Source organism: Populus euphratica, unplaced genomic scaffold (assembly GCF_000495115.2).
Source record: "Populus euphratica unplaced genomic scaffold, PopEup_1.0 scaffold6.1, whole genome shotgun sequence".
NCBI classification, from domain to species: Eukaryota; Viridiplantae; Streptophyta; class Magnoliopsida; order Malpighiales; family Salicaceae; genus Populus; species Populus euphratica.
In genome coordinates this window covers 2,073,994-2,099,539 of record NW_011499849.1, presented here as the reverse complement: position 1 = coordinate 2,099,539, position 25,546 = coordinate 2,073,994, and the positions used below count along the sequence as shown (strand labels likewise).

Below are 25,546 nucleotides of genomic sequence, written 5' to 3'. Positions count from 1 at the left end.
GTTAAGGTTAATATAAAAATTAAATTTTAATACTTCCTTTTTTTTAATCGTGCAGTTAATTTATAATTTATATTAGTCATGTTTATTTTTTAGAAATTAATTTTTTAAAAATTAATTTCTAAAAAATAAACATAACTAATATAAATTATAAATTAACTGCACGATTAAAAAAAAGGAAGGTGGGGAGGGGGTGTGGGGGTTTGGAGGATGAGAGGCGCATCACTGTCTGTCATGTCATGTCGTTTTGTTTATGCACGTGCTTTGGATATTGGCAATTCTTTATTCCTATTTGAGATTTTCCACCCACGAAGGCGTGAACTAATCATGATAATTAAAACACATTAACCATATTACAAGAGAAGAGAAGAAAAGAAAAGACAATAGCAAAAGGGTATATATCCTTTCTTTTTGACAGGCATTTAAAGATTGATTTTTCCTTTAATTATTGAAGTGAAATACTTACGTCTGAGAGCCTCTTTTATGAATAAATTTTTAACTTTGAGCTTTGATTTAGGTACATAAATATCCTCTAGATATATATATATGAGAAATTCAATGTTTTATGTTAAATATGTAATTAGTTTTAATGCATGGTATTTTATTAATTAAAATATATAATCAGCTGTTGAGATCAAATATGGCTACTATATATTATAAACGGCACACGGGTCTCTACCCATGGGCTAACATAATATGGCCGAAAAGAAGCTCCATAAATTTTGACTGAACCATTGCTTCGGACTGCAGGTCCAGACCCAAAGTCACTAGCCCAAAACAGGGGAAGGAAAAAAAACAAAGAAGTACATTCGCTTCTCGCCTTCTAGGGTCATCTCCGTAATTAAAAATCATCTTGAAATCCCAACAAATTTTCAAAAGCAGCGCCTCATCCCGCCAGTGAACATCTAATTCAAAACACCGAATTCCCAAATCGCCCACAAAAAGAGAAGAACAAAGAAAGAGATAGAAAAATGGAGAAGATACGTGTAGCAGTTAGAGCGAGACCAGCTGTCTCTGTATCTGAAGGCACCACCATTAACGGAACCTGCTGGATAGTGGAAGAAAATTGCATCTCTCTTCACAACTCTCATGGCACTCCTATCTCCGGCATCTCTCATGCCTTTATATTCCTCTCTATTTCCTTGTTCATTTCTGTATTTTATTCACTCGATTCTTTTTGGTAGATCACGTGTTTGATGAGAGTTGCACAAATTCTACAGTGTACGAGCTCCTTACCAAGGATCTTATTCATGCTGCGGTTGACGGTTTCAACGGTATTGTGATCCACTAGAGAGGTTACGCTGTTTCAAGTGCAGTTAATTGGCACTTTGGAGCGACAAACATGAATGCTCGCAGCAGTAGATCTCACACGATATTTAGAATGGTAGTCGTTGACGTGAAGCTATACAGACACGATTTCTTCGATGGAATTTACTTTTGTTCCAAGGCAATGCATGTCAAATGTCAGGTGATTGAAAGTAAGGGGAAGGATGCAAATTCTAGCTATTCTAATATATTCCTTCCCCGTGATCTTCTTGTAGATTTTATCAGATGCAGCCTCGCTGAAGCGGCAGAAATTAGAGATAGAGGAGCAGCGTAAGAAACTTCAGGTCAAGATCATGCCATGTCCATTGTAATTTCTACACGGTAAAGATTTAGAAAATACTTCATTTAGTTAAATTCTTGTTCAGGGATCCCGGGCTGAAGTACTGGAGCAAGAAATTTTAAAATTGAGAAATGATATGCTGAAAGGTGGATTCTACTTCTAACATGATCTGGACCGTTATCATGAGCATCGCTTATAAGGTGTGTTAATCTGCTCATTTTCCAATTTCCAGTATGAATTAGAGAGAGAAAAGCTTGAGATTGAGCTGGAAGAGGAGAGGGAATCACACAAGGAACGTGATCAATGTATCAAAGAGGAGCAGATGAAAATTGACAATCTCTATACCCGCGCCACCTCTTCAGATCGATGGTGTAAGAGCTCTAGCCAGGTATAATTCAAGCAAAGCAAAACGCTATAATTTCTCGTTACTTTTATGTTTTGTCCAGAAGAGGTCACTTGGATAGCAGGATAGCATAACCTTCTTTGTAGTACTTGGATAGAACAAAATTGGTAACAGATCTTGGTTTTGCCATCATCCACTTTTGATCAATATATTCTTGCTGTAATCCAGAGCAACTTGCCCTGGTTCTAGGACTTCTCAATCATATATGTCCATATCAGTGATGCAGCATATCTAAACTTTCTTAATGATGAATTTATATGACTACTGGTATGATTTTTAAGGAAGCACCTGAAGGACGCCGAAAAATATAGCTATACAAATCAGAGACCTGGTGCGAACTGAGCGTGCGCTGATGCATGTAAAATATGCCATCTCAAACCTATTTCCTACTGGTCTTCTATCGTCAAGCTTTGCGTTAAAATAACATGGCTAATAATAAATTTGTATTTATTCAATATATTACATGTAGTACATGGCAAATAATAAATTTGTATTCATTCAATATATTACATGTAATCATTACTATTCTTTCTGTGTTTTCTTTTGCATTAAAAAAATTTCGTCACTTCTATTTGGTGACTAATGTTCTGATAATAAAAATCACTATTATTGGTAGGAACAGAATGCTGGGAAACAGAGCCTCGAGGAATTCAGCGACAGCAATATTGTTTTCCAAGAAGATGTTTTTGGAACCCCTACATTGATTCAATCCAAATGACTCCTGCAAGGGAAGTTCAATCCTTTCCTTATAGTGATGTGACACCAGTGAGTTTATGTTAAATTATTCATGTACTCAATCTTGTTGTCTGTAACTGCTACTTGTCTCTTTCCTATGTGTTAAACTAAGGAAAAAGCCTGAGATGACAATATTATTTACTATTCAGAACTTGTGTCTAAAAGAAATGTAACAACTAGAAGAACTATTCACTTTCCACTCATATTCCTCTTTCTTCTAAATGTTGGTCTGATTCATTTTTTGTTTGATTTTTCTTGCTTGCATGTGGATGGTTATCTCTCCATTTCATGCATAGGCCCAATAACAATAACAAAGTTGAATTAGAAGTTATGGGTTTCCATCTTTGGAAACTTATAAAAAATAAATTAATTAATGAATAAAGCTTACATCTTGGTATGGCCTTTATTAAATCAGTCTTTGGGTGTTGTGGCATTTTGAAACTTTGGTTGATGAATGACTATGGTTGTAGTTCCTTTTTATGTTTCTATGTTTAGATAATAATAGTAGTTCCATCCAGCCACATAATTTTGTGTAGCCATGACTCATCCAAATCTCTTTCAGGGTTATTCAACTGAGAATCACAAAGTAGATGTCCAGAATCTCAAAAGGCAACTAGATCTTGTCCTTGAAGAGAAGAATGAAGTCGAGGCTTGCCTCCAATTTTGCTTTCACCATTTCTCAATTTTCAATTTCATGAATCGGTTGATGATTCAGTGAGTTAGCTTGATATTTGAAAGTGGAATGTTTTTGTTGACTGTTCAGCATTGTCGTTTGCTTTCTTCAAGTATTTCATTGGATACTTTTTTATATAGTACGCACCATCACTATTGGTAAATTTGATTTAGAAATGCAACCAAATTGCAGTTTATAGCAGAGGAACGTGCCATGGCGACTCTTTAGTGTGCTATCTTTTTCCATTTTTGACTCCTTTCAAAATTAGAAGAAAAATACTTCAAAATTCCTGTCCACACACTAAGTTTCCATCCATTTCTGGACTTAGCTACGCATTGATCTCTATAGAAAGCCTTCCATCCAATTTCAAACCTCTAAATAAATGCTCTTTCTAGGTATATTTCTTACTCTAAGTAGTAGGACTCTTGATATCTATGTAAATTAATGTAAAATGGCCCAAGTTTTTTGGCTGATCTTGCCATTCATTTCTGTTTGTTATTCTTCCGGTGCAAGTATTTAATCTTTATTTATTACATGCACATGATTGCAGAAAAAGCACTTGAAACAATTAAATGATCATTTAATGGGGGAGATATCAGAACTCAAACATGAAGTAGTGCTAGTTCGAGAAATACCTCAAAGGCTATGTGAATCTATGGCTAGTTGCAGAGATATTAACAAAGATGTTCTGTTAACATTGCAGGTGAAGCTGTGCATTCATCTCTCTTTCAATTCTTTTTAACTGATAATATTAAATTAGTAAAATGTGATTTCTACCTTGATATCCAAACAGAGTTTTGTACCTGATGGAGACTCTTCAATTGGGAAATTCCTGTCTACCACATGTGAAATAGGCTTAAGCCTTTTCTCAAATTTGGAAAAGCGTTTCTCTATGGAAATGGACGGTCACAAATCTTTCAATGTGAATGATTCTTTGGTTCAAGAAAACTGGAAAGTGCTTTCTGAAAGGTTGAAAGGCACAATTACATCCCTGGCATTACCAGACAAACTAGCTGTTCAGAATAAAGAAGAGAAGAATCCTATATGTGGCTCCGCTTATAAGGTAGCTACCTGGTCACAGTCATCGAGATATCATTTATCAATTATGATTTTATTTTTTGTCCTGATGTTTGGATGTGTTGTTCCCTTTTTCAGAATTTCGATCATTTAATTTCCTGTATTTTGGGCAAATCATGATGTTGCCTGTCTAGCTATTTATAAAAAAAAAATTGACAATACAAGCCAAGAGAGAAGTAGAATTGTATTTGAGTTTGTGATCATGTCATGGACAGTATGGCTGATATTTGAAACATTCTAATAAACAATTTTGATAACTCAAAATGTGTCCATTTTTAGTTCTGCTGGAATTTCTTTCGAGGCGCATTTGAATGCAAAGGGTAAACTTGCAAGTATGTGATCAGGAGACAAGACATATAGAGTTATATTCCGTGGATCTTATTTATATTTCTGACTTTTACAGTGAACCAGTTTTCTGTTTGCTGTGAAGTCCACATAATGCATGTTGTCAAGTTCCAAAAAACTGAGGCAGAATTGATCGTTAACCTACTTTTATGGTATACTAAGTTGGAGATGAAAGAACTGCTTGCAGATCAAATCATACACCTTTCAGGCTACATTACATTGTTTGAAGGTTTAGTTTTGAGATGTGATAAAGGAATGCGCTTTGGGAGAAGAACCTGCTTCTTGGAAGAGAAACGGAACAATGAACTTGATGCTATCAAGGAAAAACGCCATGTCTTGGAGGTTTCTGAAGGTTTACAGAGAAAGATATGATACCCTGGAAAGAGAATGTTGGCTTTTGAGAGAAGAAAGAGATTCTTCGGTTGAAAAAGTCCCCGAATCATCTAAAAAACTAGCAGTGGTTGTTGATCAAAAGGAAAAGCATCTTCAAGGATTTGAACACTGAAGTAGAGAGAAGGGAAAGTCTTGAGAAAGAGATCAGAACTTTCAGTGTTGATTTTGCTACTTGGAAGCAGATTCTTGACTCAAACATAACAGCACTGTTTATTACCATACATACTGAAGAAATAAGGATTCGTTTACAAAGCAAAATCCGACTTCACTACCTCTTCAACGTGGCAGAACCGAAATCATTAATTGTGGACAATGACTGAACACGTGTTCCAACAGGATTTGTAAGTCCGTTGTGGATTTTGATTCTAATACTTGCGTGACCAAAAGTTCGAAAATCGACATCGCCTCGTGGTGGCATTGCTTGCCTACTCAGTCTTGCAGCCAGAGTCTCTTTCAGTGAGTTAGCACTCATCACCCATGTTCGTCCCTTAGCCTTTCTTATATTTTTTGAAGGTGACAAATTTCAATCGTTTTCCTTACAATGAACTTATCATTAAACTTTTTTACCCTTCATCGCATAATTGGTCAGTTAGCATTTCTAATAACTTCTTTGTTATTGTATGCTCCATCATGTATTGAAATAAATACAGAAACATTTAATTTTTTTGCTTAAAAAAATATTTTTTTACAAAGTCAAGTAAATATAATAAAAAGCACTTTGGATTGCCTAACTTTTAGATTATAATAATGATTATTTTTTAAAAAAATCTTGTTTAAAAATATATTAAAAAATATTTTTTAAAAATTTATTTTTGATAGCGATACATCAAAAAAATCTAAAATCATAAAAAAAATTCAAAAAATTCAAAAATAATTTTCTACTATAAAAACAAACACAGTCGTCCACGTCTTATACATGTAAATGTCAAGTAGACACAGGAAACATAGAGCCAGCCAGGCTTCATTGACTACCCCAGAGGGAAAAGGAAAGAAAGAAAGGGTATAGAAAACAGAACGAAAGAAAACAAGTTTTCCCTCTCACGAAAGGCATTGATTCAAGCAAAGATGCTTAGTTCCATAGCATGGGAGCGAGTCCCTACGCGGTTATTGTTTTGGATTATTGATTAGATGGTGATGGGTCTAAGGCCCACAGCTCCCATTCACTTATGAGCTTTTCCATGGTATGGGCCCCAATTGACCCACGATTGAAAGTCGATCTTTATACCATGAAAATCATCACACGGATCATCATTGGGGACTGGATTGGAATCCATTCCACTTACGTTCTGTCACATCATTCAACATAGCAGTCTGTTTTTTTTTTATTATTATTAGTGTTTATTTTTAGACAAATTTATATCTATCTTCATTACTTTTATAAATTTTCAAATTAATAATCATATATATTTTTACTTTAAAATTTATAAAATTCAAATTAATAATTTATAAAAAATAAATTTAAAACTGAAACAGTTAAACATTGTCTAAATTTTTATAACAGTCTGTTTTTACTCCTTTTTTTTTTTAGCTATCTTCTATGTTCGTAACAGTAATTTTTACGAATGACTAATTTACGGATAAACTATAAAATCACAGTGCCATATTGCCCCCTTCACATTGTTTTCCTGTTCATTAAAATACTTGGTGGCTAGCTTGTTTAGACTCAATTTTTTTATTTGTATTCAAGTTTTTTTATTTTTATTTAATAATTATAGTTTAATTTTTTAAAACTAATTCTTGATAAAATTATGGAATGATATTTAAAATTATAAATACATGAGAGAATATAAAATAAAATAATATTTTAAAAACTAATGAAAATTCAGTATAAGAAAATTTTTTGCAATAGTTATGAAAATACAGTATAAGAAAATTTTTTGCAATAGTTATCCATATAGTTTTTTTTTGTCACTTGACTTTTTTTATTCTCAATTTCATTGATTTTTTGTTTCGGTTGATTTTATATAGATAGGGCTCTCGGTATGTTAAAAATATAGATTTTGAAGTTAATACTTAATTTGACAAAATAAAATTTAATTTTAGTAATTTAAACTAATTATAACTTTAGAGATCCAATTTCAAAATGAAATAAATATTCAAATTTTTTATTAAAAAATAAAATTTTAGTGATATTTTATCTCAAACATAATATGATTAATATCAAATTAATATTCAATTATAAATTAGTCTAAAGGATTTAGACTATGATTTTTAAATAATATCAATTTATCTCAAACACATAATTAATCACAAGACAATCTCTCATTCATGATTTTATTGATAACAAATATTTTATTATAGTGATATTTTCTAAAGTAATATTAAATATTTGATAAAGGAGAATATTTGTATCTAATTTCTCACTTTTTAAAAAAACAATTAGGATACATTCCCATTGGTTTGGGCTTCTTAGTTTAAAATCTTTATTTTTATACGTACACTTCTATTTTTTTGATAGTGATGTTATCAGTTAATATACATATTTTTTACACATGCCACGTGATTTACTGGAATTGAACAAAATGATAGAAAACTGAATAAAGCATGTATTAAGAGGGTAAAATCTACCAAAATCCATATATATATATAAAAAAAACACGACAGAACATGGCTTTAGCCCGCATATACATACTCCATCTATAGGCATCCTAAAAAAAAAATACACAACAGAACATGGCTTTAGCCCACATATACATACTCCATCTATAGGCATCCTTGATAATTAGATAGAGTGGTCAAGCGATGCTCTTCAAATAAATATGCTTTTCGTTGCTAATATAACTAAGAACACTACTAAACAAGCACAAGTAAAAATAATCACAGCAACACAAGCAGACCCGTAACGTGTTGGGTACCCTCTCCAAAAGGACAAGTTTTTTTGGGGGACCATACATGCATAGCAACAACTAGTGTCTCTCACAGGGGATGGGTAGGATTGCACGAGGTCAGAAGGCTGCCAATAATGACAATAAATGACACGGCCAAAAGACTGAAATAAAAGATACCAAACCTTGTGATTACAGGGTGATCTGGAACTCAAATGGGTACCACCAAGAGTTAAAGCCATATAGCCTGGAGATGAACGACAAGATGTCTCTGTCCCTCACTATCCAAGACCTAGATGTCCGTTCTCCCTACTATTTCTGCTCTTTATTAGTCCCAAACTAACAGATGTGCTCAGTATATCCCACTTCCTCCGGAAACTTGAAGACACCCTTCTGCAATGGCTATCACAGAAACAAAACCAGTTAAGCAACTTCGAGAACTCCTTCAAGAGCAGCAGGAACCTTTCATCCTAAATATTTACCTTCTAGAAAGAGGATACTCAAGAAAGGGCCCGGATTCAGAAAACAGCTCCAGGTTCTGCCATGTGTATTCCAGGAAGTCGCTAAAGCGATCTGTCGGTCATGGAGTAAACATAAGCAAAAGGGTCAATCCTCAAGGTTCCAAGGTACTGAGAGCTGTATTAAAACAGGTCATTTCCATAAAGCAGATGCTAAGAATCAATAGTTCTGATCATGGAGGTGGAAAACTTGAGGTAAATGAGAAGGGCAGAAGTAACCAGCAAGTTGCAGAATCAGATATATTTTCAACTGCTAGCAGCAAAACAGTGTTTAATTCTTCTAAGAGTGAAGTAGAAGCGCCATGTGCAACGCAAAGAGATAGCTTGTTCACAACAAACACTTGTTACCAGCCACTCAACCTCCATAATCCTACAGACGAGGTAGAAAAACTATAATTTCTCATTGACATCATAATTATTAGACAGAAGTTAAATTTTACATTTGTTTCTTTAAATGCCCAAGGAATACAGACTTGCAGTTACTCACAAAACCAACAGACTACTACAGATAGAAAGCTCCAACAGCGAGGCATAGAGGATAGTAGAAGACTCAGCCCAGCATCCGGGCTGGAAGGAATACCTTCTAATGGACGTTCCCCATTTCAGAACAGTTAGGATCTTTATCTGCTATGAATTCAGCATAAGTTTATGATTTTGCTACCAGCCTCTTTTAACTTTTTCTTAAAATTGAACTCTTTAACTTGTTCTAACAGATAATACAGAGCACTCCAGTACAGCAGAAGAGGAGAACCCTTCGAAAACTGGAGTTAATTTACCCAAAAAGTTGACAGAAGACTGCATTTTATCAGATGCTCTTCGGAAAGTACTTTTCTACTCACCAAATGAGAAGCCAATTTGCGCAGAAGCCAGAGAAAGACAAGAACTCGTTCAGTCTTATTTTTCTCCACAGTACTTGAAATCCAAAATGGTTCTGCAGCAAACAAAGCAACTTCTGTTCGACTATGTGAAGGAGATTGTTGAGACCAAAGGAAGGGAGATGAAGCAGCAATGTCATCACAAGCAATTCTTGGGGTTGGAAGAGCCTGGATCAATCATTGGTGAAAAAACAAGGCCATGGGATAAACAATCTGTTAATGAGTCAGACTTGACAAAATTGCTGAATTTAGATGTACTGAATTCAGAACTAGAATTGAGTAATTACAAGTCAGAGAGAAGGGATAATGGGTTAGATATCGGAGATCCTGTTTTTGATTTACTGGATTCAGAACAAGACTGGAATGGGTTTGAGCTACAGAGGGAAATTGGTTCAGAGATTGGAGATACCATTCTAGGAGAGCTTGTTACTGACATAGTAAAAAACATGATTGATTTCTCATCATTGATTACCACATGTTAAGCTTAAGCTATTTTCAAAATTTAATTAATTCCCAACTCTTCAACTTTTTGTCACCACTTTCCATCTCCCTGAATTCAGATATCAATCTCTGCTGCCATAGGTTGTTTGCTGATAAAAAAAACAAAACAGAAAGATAGTTGGCATTCCATTAAATAAAACTTTTACATCCATTTTATTAAATATAATAAAATAAGGACACTTTCAAGCAGTAATCACTATCCATAATTACAGAACTTTTAGCATTATCCATGTATCTTTCACTGAGCTAAACCACAAATACCCCACTCAAATAGCACATCAAGGTCAATCAGAAGGTTGCCAAGCCATCATATGGCTGTATGAGGACCACATTTTCCACGTGCCACCCCTGTATTACTTCCAGTCATAGGAGATTAGGACCACACTAGTCGATGCTCATGTTTTAACCACCAAAAGTAATGCAAATAGTTGAAAGCTAAGACATGTTATAGGAATCTCTAATTATATGGGAAAGTTCCTGTTGGTTCCACAACCACATTGTCTTCTGGCTCCATGTCCTTTCTTCCAAGAGAAGGCTTTTGTATAATCCAGTCCTGAAGTTTCGATCATAGCCGAGTTGAATTAATCATTATTATCAAAACAAGAATAAGATTACGAGCATCCATTTCCCTTGAAAAACCTTTTAGCTTCCACTCCTGTTCTCCTAATTCCATTTTACTATTGAATTATTCCTGCTAAAGTAAAATTTATCCTGTCATTTCTTTGCCCAGCCTTTTCAAGCCAAAGCCATATTCATGGTCCCTGGTACAAAAATCAAAAGCACCCTATACTCTCATCTTATCAAACCAGCAGTTCTTATGGCCAGCCAAACTTTCAGAATCTATTAAGTTCATATTATCTCCAAAACAATATTATGTAATTTTTGCAATAAATCCAATGCACAAGGAAAACACTGAAAACTACATCCAGTATACACCGAGGAACAGCTATGAGATGCTCGTTTCTAGTTTGTGCATTTGAAGTGTCAATCTAAAAGGAAAGGGAGAAAGGAACTACCGAATTTCCCCATCCTCACCAAGCTCCCCATCTTCAAGCTCCTCATTACCACCATTTCTATGGGAACCATCCCGGTTATCTCTCTTGTGGTAGAATTCTACCTTTCTCGATTTTTTACAGGCCTTTTCTGCCTGCTTTCATGGCTTTCACCATCTGATTCGGGGGTGTATGCATGCTGCCAAGAAGTATCAACAAGAAAATTAAAACATTTCCCACAAGTTAAACTACAGATACACCAGCAGAATTCTACCTTTCTCGATTTTTTACAGTCACTGCTATGTCTGCGTGATTTTTTAGACCCCTATTCCCCATCCTTGTCAGAATTTGCATCATCAGTGGCACTTTGATGCCGTTTCCAGTGTTTCCTATCTTTGTAATTTTCCCTCTTTTTCTCCTCCTTGTGGCCATAACCATCACTTGCATCTATTTCCCATCCTTGTCAGAATTTGCATCATCAGTGGCACTTTGATGCCGTTTCCAGTGTTTCCTATCTTTGTAATTTTCCCTCCTTTTCTCCTCGTGGCCATAACCATCACTTGCATCAACATTTTCACTATCTGTTTCATCCTCTTTTGTTCGTTCCTTTCCCTTTTCCCTGTCACGTTCTTTCTCTTTCTCTCTCTCCTTCTCCTTTCTCTCTTTCTCTTTTCTCTTGTCTTTTTCCTCTATCTTTTTCTTTCCTGGCCTGCCATCAAATAAAAAAAAACAGATGAAGAAATCAAACAACAATACTAACATTATTTGCACAAGGGAAAGCTCACAGATTATCTAAGGTAGAAGCTTCCACGATCAGATTCTTGTGTACTCTCATCTATACAGCATACTAGATTTCCATACCATGACAAGTGTGATATTTATTTCTAATGACAGTGCAGTCAAATAGAAGATGATATTTATTTCCAATGACAGTGCATTCAAATAGATGATGGTTTTGAAATTCCCTTTCTGTTTTTTTTTTTCTCTCTCAGTGTAAGTTAGTTTCTTCTACAGGCAACCCTTGACCTTCTCCTTTTATCAAATATGAATGATCAAGCAAAGGAATATATTAGAAGTATGAAAGTGCTTATGAGCCCCAACCAGAGGCAACCACTTCATATTAGTTTGACTAGTCATGAAGAACTCCAAAAAAGAATGAAGAAACAGTCAGCAGTCATATGAAATGAAGAGACTCACACCCGCTTAGCTAGATATGCTAAAAAAATATAGGTACCTTTTCCTCCTCGTGCTTGTGTTCCTTCTCTTTGGCCCTTTCTTGTAAGCGTGTGACATATTCTTCAAAAATCTCCTTAATCAAACTCTCTTCCCCAATTGATCTATAAAAGAAAAAACAACAGGACAATATGCAGAGGGAATAAAAAAAGAAAACAGATTCTTAGAGATGAATGATGAGCCAGTCTTCTTCAAAGAGGGAGATGGGAGTAAGCAGTAATACCTGTACTCCTGGCTCTCCTCAAAAAGTTGTTTGCAATCCTCCCAGTTAGAAGATGCAATTACTTCCTGTAAGAAAGGATGACAATAGTAGGTTAGATTGGATAATTGAAGAAATATATTTATCTTTCATTCTTTACTCCTTTTCTTTTCTTTCTTTTTTCTTTCTTCTCCCTTTTTTTTTCTTTTGTTTTTTTTTTTGGAAGAAAGATCCAGAGACTGCAAAACAGATCACAGAATGTAACATTTATAAAATATTTTTGATATACCTTAAAAGTATACAGTAGTTTAGTGAAATCATCAGTAAGATGTTGCTATTTTTCAGCTTCTCTCCCCTCCTCCTTGGCTCTTTCAACTGGCTCCTCACATAAAAGCTTCAAAACATAATCAAAATCTTATGTAAGATCCCTACATGCATTGTCCTACTCAATCATTATAGTAAGGCTTTATGAGAAAAAAACATCTAGTTAATGAAACAGTAATTGGGGTGCTCAAACCTGATATGGCTCTAAAAAGCACAAAAAAGTGTTAACAGAAAGAAAAAACAAGATAAGGTCTGGGGCAATGTAATACCACATCAATGCTTGTGAAGCAGCATCATGATAATGAGTATAGATTCGTTCTCATGTTATAATAGAACTTCATCAGGCAGCATAGGTCGTAAGGTGCACTAACAATAATTTCCTCAACCTTGCACATGTGCATGCATCAAAAGCTTACCATATAACTTTTCATTAAGGCAAACCATCATTGCCATGTTAACAATCTTAGATTCTTAAGAGACTATCATCAGCATTTAAAGTTCAAGGGCAGTTTTATGGTAAAGCAGACAGACTTGTTTCATAATGAAGCGAATGCATTCTGCAGGTTGAGTTTGATTTGCTCCTCTGGCGAACAAGAATTTTCTCTCTTAAACCATCAACTGGTTCAGAACAGAAGAAAAGTTCTTTGATAACATATAATAACCCAATTTATAGCACATAATCTCTTCATTTTTGGGCAAACTATAAGGTAAACAGAAAAGGCAATACCTTAAAGTTAATATCTGATATTGGTGGGGAACCAGCACCATCAGAAATAGTAGCCTTGAAGTCTTCAAATGTCCAAGTAGACACCATGGTGATCTGCATCAAATGTCCAAGTAGACACCATAGTGATCTGCACACATAAAGGTTACATATTTAAATGGGGGCAGTTAAAAGAAGCAGCACCGTTTATTATCTTACCTTCCCCAGCTTCATTGCATCCTTTATACGAGTTTTATCATCTTGATACTGTCAACACAAGAAAAGAAAGGTTAGACATGTGTGTTGCAGGTTTCAAGCAGAAAACATAAAGCAGGACAAAACCAGTCATGTAAATATAAAGACAGTGTATTAGATATACAGTGCATAATTTAAATATATGGGCTGCAAGTAACCAAGACAGAAATTCCCACAGCTTTGTGTCAGGACAATAAAAGCTAGTAGTTACTAGTTAAATTATATACTAATAAGAACTGATAAACTTGGAAATATAGGATATGACAAATAAGAAGCTTAAAGCTGTACTAAGACTGGTATTTTGCAACTTAAACTGGTGAAAAACAAGAAAACTCCATGCATGTCAAAGTGAATTCACTACTTGCAAGAGGGTTGCAAAACCAAGGTCACCAATCAAAACTATCACATGAAAAAATTACTAACTTAAGTTATACAATATACATTTTTACCTTTAGTTATATTGTGGGTCAAGATTCAAATGTAACCCACGCCATTGCTTCCTGACTGAGAAAAGCAGGACCTTATACTATACACTTACTATTCCAACATCTAGTCAACCAGAAAGAAGATGCCATCAGATTGAGGGACAAGTGAACCAGTTATGCCAAGGGAAAAAGAAAAAAGCTCTAAACCCAAAAAACAGGAAGAGGAAAAATGTCTCGCATGTCATAATTGTGTTAGCACAAAACCATATAGGTTGACATACAAGACTGATGTCATTTGAATTTTTGCAAAGTAATGAAACCATAAATCATCTTACTTAAAATAATATATGCAAGCCCCATTCTTTCAAAAGAAGGCCCAGAAAAACAGTTAATTGGAGATTTCAGGAATCAGAAATGAGATGGTTACCCGTTTCTGTAATTCTTCAGAAACATCCTCAAACAGATCTTTTGGTTTTGAGCCAGAAGTATTTGTTGCAACAGCATGATATTGAGGCAAATACTTAACCTACAACCAAGAGAGAGAAATAATGAACAAACCAATTCAGATCCAGATATCAGATACAGTTTACCTCTCATCTTTTATTTAACTCTTCTTCTTGTATTTCACAGATAACAAATGAAGATGATACCTTCAAACAATAGTCAAGCCAGTGAGTTTTAGCTGTAAGGGAGCCAGAGGCAACATGTTCTTCCAACAATTTTCGAAACTTGTCACGATTTTTCACGTCTCAATTGTTCCTTTTATGTCGAGAAAAAAGTTGAGGTAAGAACATGCAACTGAAGGGAATAAATTACAGCATAAATGAATGCTACCCTTTGTATCTTCTTTTGTTCCTCTTCCTCTTTCTCCAAATTGTGAATATAGTCCTGCCAGCACCAATATCAGCAGCATCTAGTTCAAAAGAACATATTAAATTACAAGTGAGACAACATCCCTGGAAAATGAGCAAACGATCAAGTTTTTCAAGACACAAGCACCTTTCATCATCTTCTAAGTGATCTTGAATTTTCCGCCACTGGCTGTTGGCCTGAAAATGGAAAAGACTAAGCACACCGAGGTCCAGAAGTAAAAGTGTGATGCTAAATATTTTACATCCCTTAAGAAATACCTTAATGAAATCACAGGACTCCAGAAATTTTCTATATTCTGCTACGTTCCTCCTATGGTCCTCAGCAGCTTTCTCTTTTTCCTGCATTAAACATCAAAACATAAACATGTAAGAACATGATGGCATGCATAGTACAATTAGTCATCCCAGCTTGCACCTGAAATGAGAATGATGGGTTAAACACTTAGAACATAACAGCATGACTGATGTTTCTCCCAATGAAAAAGATTAACTTGATACAAAAATACAGACACCTCCTAGGAGGTACCACTATAATAGCACAAGTGGCGCTAAATGAATCTTATAAGCATTGACCGAGAAATACTACATCTGAGTAAAATAACATTTTTGGATTTCTACATCAAGAGAAACAAATGGAGTTCCTGTTATGAACATACATTCAATAGCATATGGAAACATATGAGCTTTGGTGCTAGATTAAAAATCCACACTAAAAAAAAGCCTCATGAAATTCATTTTTTCATCTTTATTTCACCAAATACAATGTACATGAGCAATACTCTTCCAAAATCAATTTAAATTAATCAAGATTTTTCTCCAAGAAATACAGCTATTTTTATCTAGAAATAAAAATTTTGAGTGGTAATTAAAAACCTACTGAGAGATTTTTGCTTTTGTTTAAATTAAGTAGAAATTTTGAATGTAAGTTTTAAAAACCTATTATCACAAACCTCAAGTTTCAAAACTTTGACTCTCTGCTAGCTATTTAGAGAACAAAGATAATAATACAGAAGATTTTTTATCCAAGAATAAAAGATGATTTTTACCTTCGGACAATTTCATGTATATATGTGAATCTGTGTCTATATTAACTTCAGGTAATATAGACACAGATTCACATTAACACTTCACCTGCATGTATATAGGCATGTTCATGCACAAACAAACAAAGCACAGGTACAGAAATTTTTACCTTCCTTTCAAGTTCCACAATGTAGCTGTCAACAAGATCCTCTCGGTCTCTGGCTCTCTCAACAGCTTTGTACCGTTCATCATTTTCAAACAGGCTTATAGCTTTGCTGAAATAACAAGAGTAACAATAGTAAACTACACCATGCACTATACAGCAAAATAAACAAGATATCAAACTTGTCTCTGAGCAGACTGGAACTTCAACATCCACTTCATGGATCAAGTCAATTCCTTTGACTCCTGATAAAAGATCAAACCATTGAAAAGCATTATAAAAATCAGAGCACAAAGAGAAAAACACGACAATTTAATTGTATGCAACATACTTCCAACATCTTGGTGAACACTTCTCTAGCCTTTTTCTGCCTCATGCGCCTCTCCTCAGCTTCTAGTTTTTTTCCATTGACCCAAGTACTAAAGCAAATTAAATAATCAATTTAACATCAGAACGGCATGAATTGAAATATCAATGAACTTATGGAAAATTAAATCACAATCAGGAGCACTCAAATTTATTTCAATCACAAAAGTTTCTCATTAATATTATGCCAAGGAAGTAACACCAATCTCATTAATATTATGCCAAGGAAGTAACACATAGCATTGATCTGAAGTTTACCTCATTAAAAGCTTGCTTCATTAGTTATCGAACATATTACAAGGAATGGGAACATCCTGTTCTATGGGAAAGATTTGCTCGATTGTAATTTTTATTAGGGTTATGTAAGTGGCATACACCTAACATATGAATGATTGTAAGAAACCATAATCTATTCAGAAGGATGAATTTATAGAAGCCAATGTTTTGAATAACAGAATGGGAGATAAGAAGTAATGACAACTATATCTCCTCGCATCAGAAGCTGTATGTTCTTGCCAATCATTCAAAGACTGTTGACTATTGCTAGAAACAGCAATTGCCTGAAATTCCATAAAAGAATGAGAATAGATGAACAGTTGAGCATGGCCAACCAGATCCTGAGAAACAGTAGCTATGACTGGGAAAAAGATCATTCCTGGAGCAGATAACACAAAACTTAGCATGGATCTGACCAACAGCTGTTGACTATATAGATGCATTTTTCAATGGAAAAAAAGAAAAGCAAAGAAATATCTCATTGTAAGGAAAAGCCAGTAAAACCTCCTCAGGAAGAAAATGTTATTACAAAAGTTTACTTGTTTAGATACAATTAAAATTAGCTCACTCTACTTTCCTAACTATCCACGTTCAAAACCAGAGCACAAAGCATTTTGATCATACCTATGACACAAGTTCACTTCGAAAGCATGCATATGTTGTCATGTTGAAAGGATTAACTTCCAGGGAAACTCGTAATATTTTGATCAAATTCAAAGTTATGTCATTCTTAAAAACTTTCAGTTATATACCATGTTTAGCCACAAACTATCATTTTATCCAAATTTATTCGACCATGCAATTTATTAAAAACAAGGAGCTTAAATATGAATCAAGTTAATGGGAAAAGAGTCTTTGAGGAATCATCAACGACAGCACTTCATAAAGAGTTGTTAGAAGATGAAACATAAATGGTGAACTGATTAAGACAGAGAGGGGGGAGGGGGAGCTTACTGAATCTGAGGAAGATGATATAGAAATCTGGGCAACAGCTGGCTGTACTGGGGGAACAAGTGAAGCACAATAACTTCCATGTGGCAACCAAGGCTGTCCCCCCACGGATACAATAGTTGCATGCATTTGTGACATTGTTGGGAACTGGGGCAATGCACTGGCACTATTTTGTGGCAGGCCAAAAGAGGATGGTGCAAACTAAAACAATGCAAAACTTCAGAAGTAAGTCCAAAAGGCATCCCATGAAACAAGTCAATAAAAAAAGAGCAGATATCTGTTGGTGAGTTCTTACAGCATATGGCAAGGAAATAGGAATCCCTGAGGTGCCAACCCCAGCAAATGATTACTTAATGGAGGGGCAGTTTGCTGGGTCTGTGATGATGTCAGAGGCCTGTTTGGTTGAACATAAGGCATTGACAAAGCCTGTGCTGAAGGTGCCCCAGGGCCAGGCTGATTTGTCCATGGTGGTAGCTGCTGGATTGGTTGTAAAGATTGCAGAGGCTGGGCAGCTGGCATCCCAACATGTGAAGAAGGCATACCTTGTCCAACTGGCCGAAACTGTTGGGAAGCCACCGGAATGAATGGCTGTCCTTGCTGTGCTGGAACCATTGGTCAAAACTAGGATTTTTCCATAATACATGATAACACTCTGATAACACTACCATCAGTCTGACTTGCAAAAAAATTGCACAGAAATGGGTGGACTAAAAGATACAACTGGAGAAGACTGCAGTGGTTAATACACCAAGACATGCATATACAGATGGAGAAAGGGAAAAATCTTCAATTTCATGTTTTGCAAAGAACTTCAGAACTCAAGGCCAAATGCAAAATTGAAAAGTTCTACGGAATTAATGCCATGCCTTGAAACTTCAGAAAAAATATCTAAATTTTAACAATTTCCGATTATTTAAATAAAATCTAATGATGGTCCACTGCTTAAAAATGACCTCTAATGTTGATCAAAACCAAAGCCAGCTTGCATTTTTCAAACAGTTGCTATTATTTATCTCTCTCGTGATATATGTATTATTGCAATATGGCACAGGCAAGCACACAAAAATAAGCCATCTTGAGAGAGATTTCAGGTTATGATACAGAAAAACAGAAGTTGAACTATAACTTTTAATAGTTACCTGTCCACGGCCAGAAAACTGGGGATTAGTGGCAGAAATCAAAAGGATATAATTAATAACCACGCATTGAAGACAAGAATCTGTCGCAAAAAGATACAGCAGCCACAAAAAAAGCTACAGCATGCATCATTTTATAATTGTATTGGCTATTCATCGTATCAAACAGACAGCCAGTGACAAGAACACCAGTTAATTGTCTTCACCTCAAAACCTAGATAATCGACCGAAATTCCTAGCCAGGAAATTGAGAGACATGGCAAGAACATCGTTACATGACATAATGTTAATCAAGAACCGTTTGGAAATGCCAGGAATTAAAATACACACGCACACACACACGAGTAGCCAACAAGAGGTAATATGCACATTATTTCGAGTTTTCAATTTTCGCTATCAGTTACTGAAGTAACCAGACAGAGCAGGCAAATGCAACAACGTAATTGCAAGAAGTGGATAACAAGGAAGACTAAGAAACATTACTTGCAGATAGAATAGAAGGAATTCAGTGAAGAATTCACGGGAGAAAAAAGAAAGTCCACATCTCTCCACGCGCGAGTCTCAGGTGTTAGGGTTCAAGGGGGGGAAAGAAGGGTAGAGGATTTTGACCTGGTTGAAATCAAGTTGGCAGGTAATTTTATTTTTTTTTCGCTTCCCTAATATATCCCTACATTTGGCTGAATTCATGATCATCAACCACGACGGTACTTCAAAGCGGGTGTGGGTTTGATCCAACTCTCGGAAGGATACGTAGCGGGTTTAGATATGCCTTTTTTATTTGATATGGTAATACTTTTTAAAAAGTATTTTTAAAAAAAATATTTTTTTATTTTTAATATCACTATATAAAAACTATATAAAAAATATTAAAAATATCAATTTAAAATTATTTCAAGCAAAATATATTTTTAACACTAAAAAGTATAGTTTTAGTTAAAATACTAAACAATTTTCATGTTCATTTTATTTTGGGTCATGGACTTTTGTTCCACTTCATATATTTAGGGTATATTTGGTATTGTAGTTGCTGTTATGATTGTGGTTTTAAAAAAATTATTTTATAAAAATTATTTTTAGTCGAAGTTAGTTTGAAAAAATATATATTTGATTAAAACTGTGGTTAAAATTGAAATTAAACAAAAAGTAGTTTAATGTGTTTGATTAAAAAATGCTTTTCAGATTGAGGTTATAAAATAATTAATATATATATATATATTAATATTTTTTAATTTAAATATTTTAGATTTAACTATTGTTATTACATCGTGAATTAAATAATATTAATATCAAATATTTTTTGTTATGTGCAGTGTCATTACATACGAAATCTATCAAATAAGGATCATGTTTTCCATGGTTTCTTAAGCGCGCATCAACAAAAACTGAATTTTTTACTTCATGTAGTGTTATTAAATAATAAAGATTGTGATATCTTTATTATTGGAATTGCGATTAGATTTCACAGATGCTACATCATCACTCGATTTCTTTTTAATTTATGTAGTGTTATTAAATAATATTAAATACTGTTTTTTCAAGCAAAACATAATTTTTTTAAAAAAATTACAATTTCATTACGTACAAAAGTCATTCGACAAGAATTATAGCTTTCATGATTTTTTTAACGTGCAATAAAATCAGGTAAAGTTTATCTTGAATAAAACTGAGATTACAATACAAGTAAATTTATTTTATCTTAAACTAATTTTTTTTAAAAAAATATTATTCACGCTGCGTTGGTTTTTCGGGGGTGGGGGAGGCTTGCTCACTGGTTTTTTTTTTAATACCAAATATTGTTCCTAACAATACCCACGAAATGCTACTTCTCCAATTCCGCGATTGAGCAACAAAAATGATGTGGGCCCTACCAAGCAAAATTGATTTTGCTTGGTTTACCAAACATTAAAATATGTGGCTTACCCGTAGCCATATTACCAAACAACGCCTTATTCTCTAGATGTAGTGAATGATTCAGCTTCTCCTGTTAAAGTTAATTATCGTGAAACAAGATTTTTTTATTATTAATATATATGTTTGACTAATTTTTGTATATCTTTTATTAATTTCATAGACTTTCAAATTAATTAAAATATAAATTTTTAATAACCTTAAAATTTACGAGACTTAAACAAATGATTTATAGAAAACAAACCCAGAACTTCATCGATTAAATTACACTTCTCACGGAGCAAACTTTGATTGCCATGATTTTATGGTTTTGGCTTACAATATCATGTCATATAACAATTTGTTTGTATTTATATTTTAAAGATATTTTTTTATTTGTTTTAAATTAATATTTTTTAAAAAATTTATATTTTTTTGATGTGCTGGTATTAAAAAACATATATTATTTTAATATATTTTAAAATAACAAAAACTTTAAAAAAGTTAGCAAATAAACTATATTTTCAAGTCAGAACAAAATCTAGTTTGGTTTTCAATAAAATATTTTTCTTTTATCATTGACGGAAAACATTTTTGAGAAATAATAAAAAAATTAGAAATGTCTTATTATTTATAGATTATATCAAACATAACCATTAATTTTTTTTATCGCTATATATTCTATTATGAATTATTTTTTTAATTTCACCATTTATAATTTTATTTTATTTTATTTTTATATTAACTCTGGTCATCATTCCCTTGATTGTTATTTTTTTTCTCATATTATTTTCTAAATTAAAATATTTTACCTGTTAAATTTGATTTATTTATTTTTATTATTATTTATTTTATTTTAAATATTTTATAAAATTATATTTCTTAATTTATCCTTCTTTATTTTTTTATCAATGAAATTTAATCCTCATTATCCTAACAAACTTAAAAACAATTAAAATATTAATAAGTTATTTTTTAATTTATTTTCTATTACAATAATTGAAGTTAAAAATAATTATTTTTAGGAATCTAATTTTTTAAAATATTTTTTTAACAAAAACTACTTTCCACAAAACTAAAAAATTTCTATATATTTATCTCAACAAGTTCTTTGAACTAACGCCAGTTTGTTACAATCTGGGTATATAACTTTGTACAGAGCCAGCAATGTCGGTCCGAAAGCTGTTGAAAGCTAGTTAAAAGCCCGGTTAGAATCTGGGTGGGCCAGCCCAATAACAATCTACACAAGAAAAAGGACATAAAACGGCATCACCTGGAGCCTTTCTGTAATCGGGCACCAGGGTTAGGGTTTCTCCGCAGCCGCTCTCTTTATCTATAAAAGGGAGGCCAGGGTACAAGTCCCTCTTGAAGCTTCACGGCGCCTAACAAGCAAGGCGTTCTGCCGCTGCCATATTTGCCATTTTAACTTATTTTTCTCTTCTTCTTTTTTGGTTTATACATGTATTATTAATGGATTGTTTTATCCATGGATACTGGAAGAGATTAAAAGGAGGGTTGGTCGCGATGATTATAAAAAATTCCTCGTTCTGAATGCTATCGCCATGGCATGACAGACTCCTCTACACCCATAGAATATGAGCACCAACCTCCCTTGTATCTTTAATTTCGGATTCTAACTTTCTCAATTCTCTGTTTTATTTATATCTGGGTTAAACATTACAGTACTTTTGATTTCAATTAAAGTTTTGATTGTTTTGGACTATTTTTGTTTTATGCCCTTATAAAACTTTCCATATCAAATTTAGGTTATTTTTGCTGAATTAAGCGTGCAGGTGGTGGAAATAATTAAAAGATTCGTAGGAGTTGGACAGTGTATTGAAAGGCATTTACTTGTTGCACTGTGTTTCGTCAACTCTATATGATTATCCGGTGGTGTTTAAAGCCCTAGTTTGATGGAAGAAGAAAATAAGTGGATCTGGGTTACGCGCGCCACCATGTCTCGATAATTCAGTTTTGACTTTTGTTTTCACTTGGACCTGATTTCGTCTCAGTTTTCGACTTGGACATGGATGCTCGGTGTAATTTAATGTTGAGTTGCATCAACTTAAACCCTTGAGCATAAGATCATGCCTAAATAAATTGTTATTTCTAACCAGACAATCATTCAGATTTTCAACGCTCTGCATCGTTGAAAATGAGGGATACCAACATATACATAAATTTAAAAATTATTTTATAAAAGATATATTTATGACTTGTTGCACTGAGTTTCGTCAATTTTATATTAAGTATAAAATTAAATAAAAATAGCAATCTAAATAAATCTGAATTAAGTACAAAATTAAATAAAAATAGCAATCTAAATAAATCTGAATTAATATGAAAAATCATGTTTTTAATCATGAAACTAGGGTAACACATTGAAAAAAAAATTAAAAAAACCTATAAGATCAATATTTTTTATAAAAAAATAATATTGAACACTAAAAAAAACATGTACACAATGTAAATTCACCCTGGATATCCAAAGTGTCCCCCCAATTTAGAGTTTATTTTAATTTTAATTATTTTTTATTAAAATGACACTGCTGTCTGGGAATGTCCAGTCCGTTGGTGTCAAATCAAGGGGACCATTATTTGAATGAATCTGCTATAAAATGGTCATAATTAAGTTTATTTTTCCGAAAATTGAACATTTTTTCAATTTCACGGCGCAATTTGTACTCGTTGTCCTTTCATGCGCAAGGTTTTCGCTGGCCTGCAACTGAACCTTTACGCAAGTAAGGAGAACAATATGGGGCCATTCCATGGAGCAGAGGAACATTACCTTCCCTATATATACATGGCTTCGAGGAAGTAGAGCTCCTATCCATCGCAACGATGTGATCAAATTCTCTTGCGTAGTGTAAAATGCATCTGAGAAGCCCCCTGAGTGATGCCTCCCATTTGAATCAAATAAACCATGGTCTCTGTTCTTCCAAAGATTCTAAGAAGCAGCTGCAAGTATACTAGCCAATTGATAATACCTAAAAAAGAATTTTCCAGCCCTGGTTAGATTCTCAGCCCAGCATTAGCATCGGTCCATCTACTCCTACTCTTGGATAGCCTTCTATGTGTTCTTTTTTTAGGTTTTCATGAGCTCCGCTTATAAAAACTTTATGGATACAAATCTTTTTATGCCGATCAAATATTATTTTTTATGTTAATGACATTATCATCATTAACTTTTTATTAATAATATGCATGGCATAATAACTAACATGACTATTAACCGGTTAATGTGAGCGCATTAATTTCTTCATTGATGATGTGTCTTTTTTTTCTTTTAAAAAAAGTTCAAGAACTGAATTTATAAATACATCACATAATGTAACAAAAAAATATATATCATACAAGCTCTAGGCATACTATACAATATCTCATTCTTGCCTTCACAAAGCCATTTTAGCAATGCAAATCCGGGAGCATCCATGAACATACAAATTCAGGGTCAAAGTTAAAATCACATAATATTTAAATATAAAATTCTAAAACTTCATTTCATTTTTCTCAATTGTATATTATTTTCTCCTCTCGCATTTATTTGATTTGAGCATTGAAAAATTCTCTATCCTATAGGAAACTAATTTTTCCCTCTCATCCACCATACTTTTTCATGCTAACAAATCTTTAGAATATGATAGAGTAATTGATCTTCATATTACAAAAACCGTTGCTCCTTTAACTCTCCCAACAAATATATATACTCAACAACGTTGTTCTAACCATACAAAAATAATTTTATATTTTTTCATTTTATTAATAGCAAATACAATACATGACTCTACCACGTATTTTAAGGTATAAAAACAACTTCAGCTCTACAAAAGAGAAAAATAAAATAACATACAAAACATGATATTCCGACTATATAAAAAGAGACTTTTTGTTATAAAAAACATTCATTTGCCGATCTTAGCCATTGATACGACTATTTTCATTGATTATTTTTTGAATGTCACTTGCATGTTTATTGATAAAGCATGTAAACAATGATAAGATGAATGAATGTATGACATTGTAATAATAAACACTATTCCCACTTGGTAAAAGATTTTCCACTTTTATCACGTGCAGCATCACGCAATCACATTTTTAAAGATTATGTCATTACAAGTAGTGTTTGGCACTACAGTTGAATTTGTTTTTTTAAATAATATATTTTTTATATTTTTAGATTATTTTAATATATTAATATAAAAATAATTTTTTAAAATTTATTATTATTATGCTTCCGATCGATTAAAAAACTACAACGATTTCGCATATCCCAGAGTGCACATGAAAGCCGAACAGCCACGAGTAAGAAGGCCCAACCGGGTTTAAACTCCGGAGGACAGGATTCGGATCACTGGATGTGACTTTAAACACTGATGTATAGGCTAACAATTACTTATCTCCCATTCAATTAAGAAGAAAATACAGGCTAACACCTATCTGACTAATTTCCATATCAAAGCCCAACGTGAATCCGCAAAATGCCTCACCATTGACTGGCTCTAATAAATTATCAATAAAAAAAAAATATCATTAAATTCTTTATAAACAAATAGAGCTGCTGGCGCCGATTATTTTACCTTGGAAAAGCCGAACAAAGAAGGTCCCAAGAAGCCCAATCGTAATCACTAGATAGACAGTCAGCTCCCCTTTGGTCCACATGGAGTGCAGAAAGCCATTGGACATGTATCACAACCTTAGTCGGCCTAGTACCTGATTCAACACCTCCTATGACAAGTCATTGTAGGTTAATCCGAGTGAATTTTAAATAATTTTATTTTATTTTAAAAATTAAA

General features: G+C 33.6%; 3 protein-coding genes and 1 long non-coding RNA gene across 5 annotated transcripts; 3 read left to right on the top strand and 1 right to left on the bottom strand.

The window, feature by feature from the left end:
- The first annotated feature begins 846 nt into the window (after positions 1-846).
- On the top strand, positions 847-2,849 carry LOC105120535 (uncharacterized). The gene is made up of 4 exons (XR_841347.1): positions 847-1,607; positions 1,689-1,749; positions 1,836-1,991; positions 2,629-2,849. It is a non-coding gene; the product is annotated as an uncharacterized LOC105120535 (long non-coding RNA).
- A 430-nt stretch (positions 2,850-3,279) lies between these two features.
- On the top strand, positions 3,280-5,742 carry LOC105120837 (uncharacterized). The gene is made up of 5 exons (XM_011019221.1): positions 3,280-3,304; positions 3,391-3,455; positions 3,965-4,117; positions 4,208-4,477; positions 4,895-5,742. The coding sequence occupies exons 1-5, from the start codon at positions 3,280-3,282 to the stop codon at positions 4,895-4,897; spliced, it is 516 nt and encodes a 171-aa protein (XP_011017523.1). The 3' UTR covers positions 4,898-5,742.
- A 2,219-nt stretch (positions 5,743-7,961) lies between these two features.
- On the bottom strand, positions 7,962-19,135 carry LOC105120836 (pre-mRNA-processing protein 40A). Its single transcript, XM_011019219.1, is given in 26 exon segments — positions 7,962-8,942; positions 9,060-10,037; positions 10,965-11,053; positions 11,086-11,139; positions 11,215-11,375; positions 11,495-11,631; positions 11,633-11,649; positions 12,175-12,277; positions 12,397-12,461; positions 12,662-12,766; positions 13,424-13,516; positions 13,619-13,666; positions 14,507-14,605; positions 14,730-14,823; positions 14,825-14,838; positions 14,914-14,970; positions 15,039-15,128; positions 15,210-15,290; positions 16,144-16,382; positions 16,550-16,556; positions 16,926-17,063; positions 17,734-17,931; positions 18,026-18,069; positions 18,072-18,351; positions 18,870-18,983; positions 19,073-19,135. Coding segments are annotated over 22 exon segments (2,196 nt in total). The 3' UTR covers positions 7,962-8,942; positions 9,060-10,037; positions 10,965-11,053; positions 11,086-11,139; positions 11,215-11,265.
- LOC105120534 (uncharacterized) lies at positions 8,433-9,985 on the top strand. Of its 2 annotated transcripts, none has more exons than XM_011018786.1 (3): positions 8,433-8,953; positions 9,071-9,182; positions 9,286-9,985. In XM_011018786.1, the coding sequence occupies exons 1-3, from the start codon at positions 8,453-8,455 to the stop codon at positions 9,927-9,929; spliced, it is 1,257 nt and encodes a 418-aa protein (XP_011017088.1). In that variant the 5' UTR covers positions 8,433-8,452; the 3' UTR covers positions 9,930-9,985. The 2 variants fall into 2 exon arrangements, with proteins under 2 accessions (XP_011017088.1, XP_011017087.1); XM_011018785.1 differs by having other exon boundaries at positions 9,044-9,182.
- Positions 19,136-25,546: the final 6,411 nt, after the last annotated feature.

Coding starts and splice junctions, on each gene's coding strand:
- LOC105120837 (XM_011019221.1), top strand. CDS start 3,280: ATGACTCATCCAAATCTCTTTCAGG. Junction 3,456..3,964: donor ATGAATCGGTTGATGATTCA/GTGAGTTAGCTT, acceptor ACATGATTGCAG/AAAAAGCACTTGAAACAATT. Junction 4,118..4,207: donor ATGTTCTGTTAACATTGCAG/GTGAAGCTGTGC, acceptor ATATCCAAACAG/AGTTTTGTACCTGATGGAGA.
- LOC105120534 (XM_011018785.1), top strand. CDS start 8,453: ATGGCTATCACAGAAACAAAACCAGTTAAGCAACTTCGAGAACTCCTT. Junction 8,954..9,043: donor TCCATAATCCTACAGACGAG/GTAGAAAAACTA, acceptor CAAGGAATACAG/ACTTGCAGTTACTCACAAAA. Junction 9,183..9,285: donor ACGTTCCCCATTTCAGAACA/GTTAGGATCTTT, acceptor TTGTTCTAACAG/ATAATACAGAGCACTCCAGT.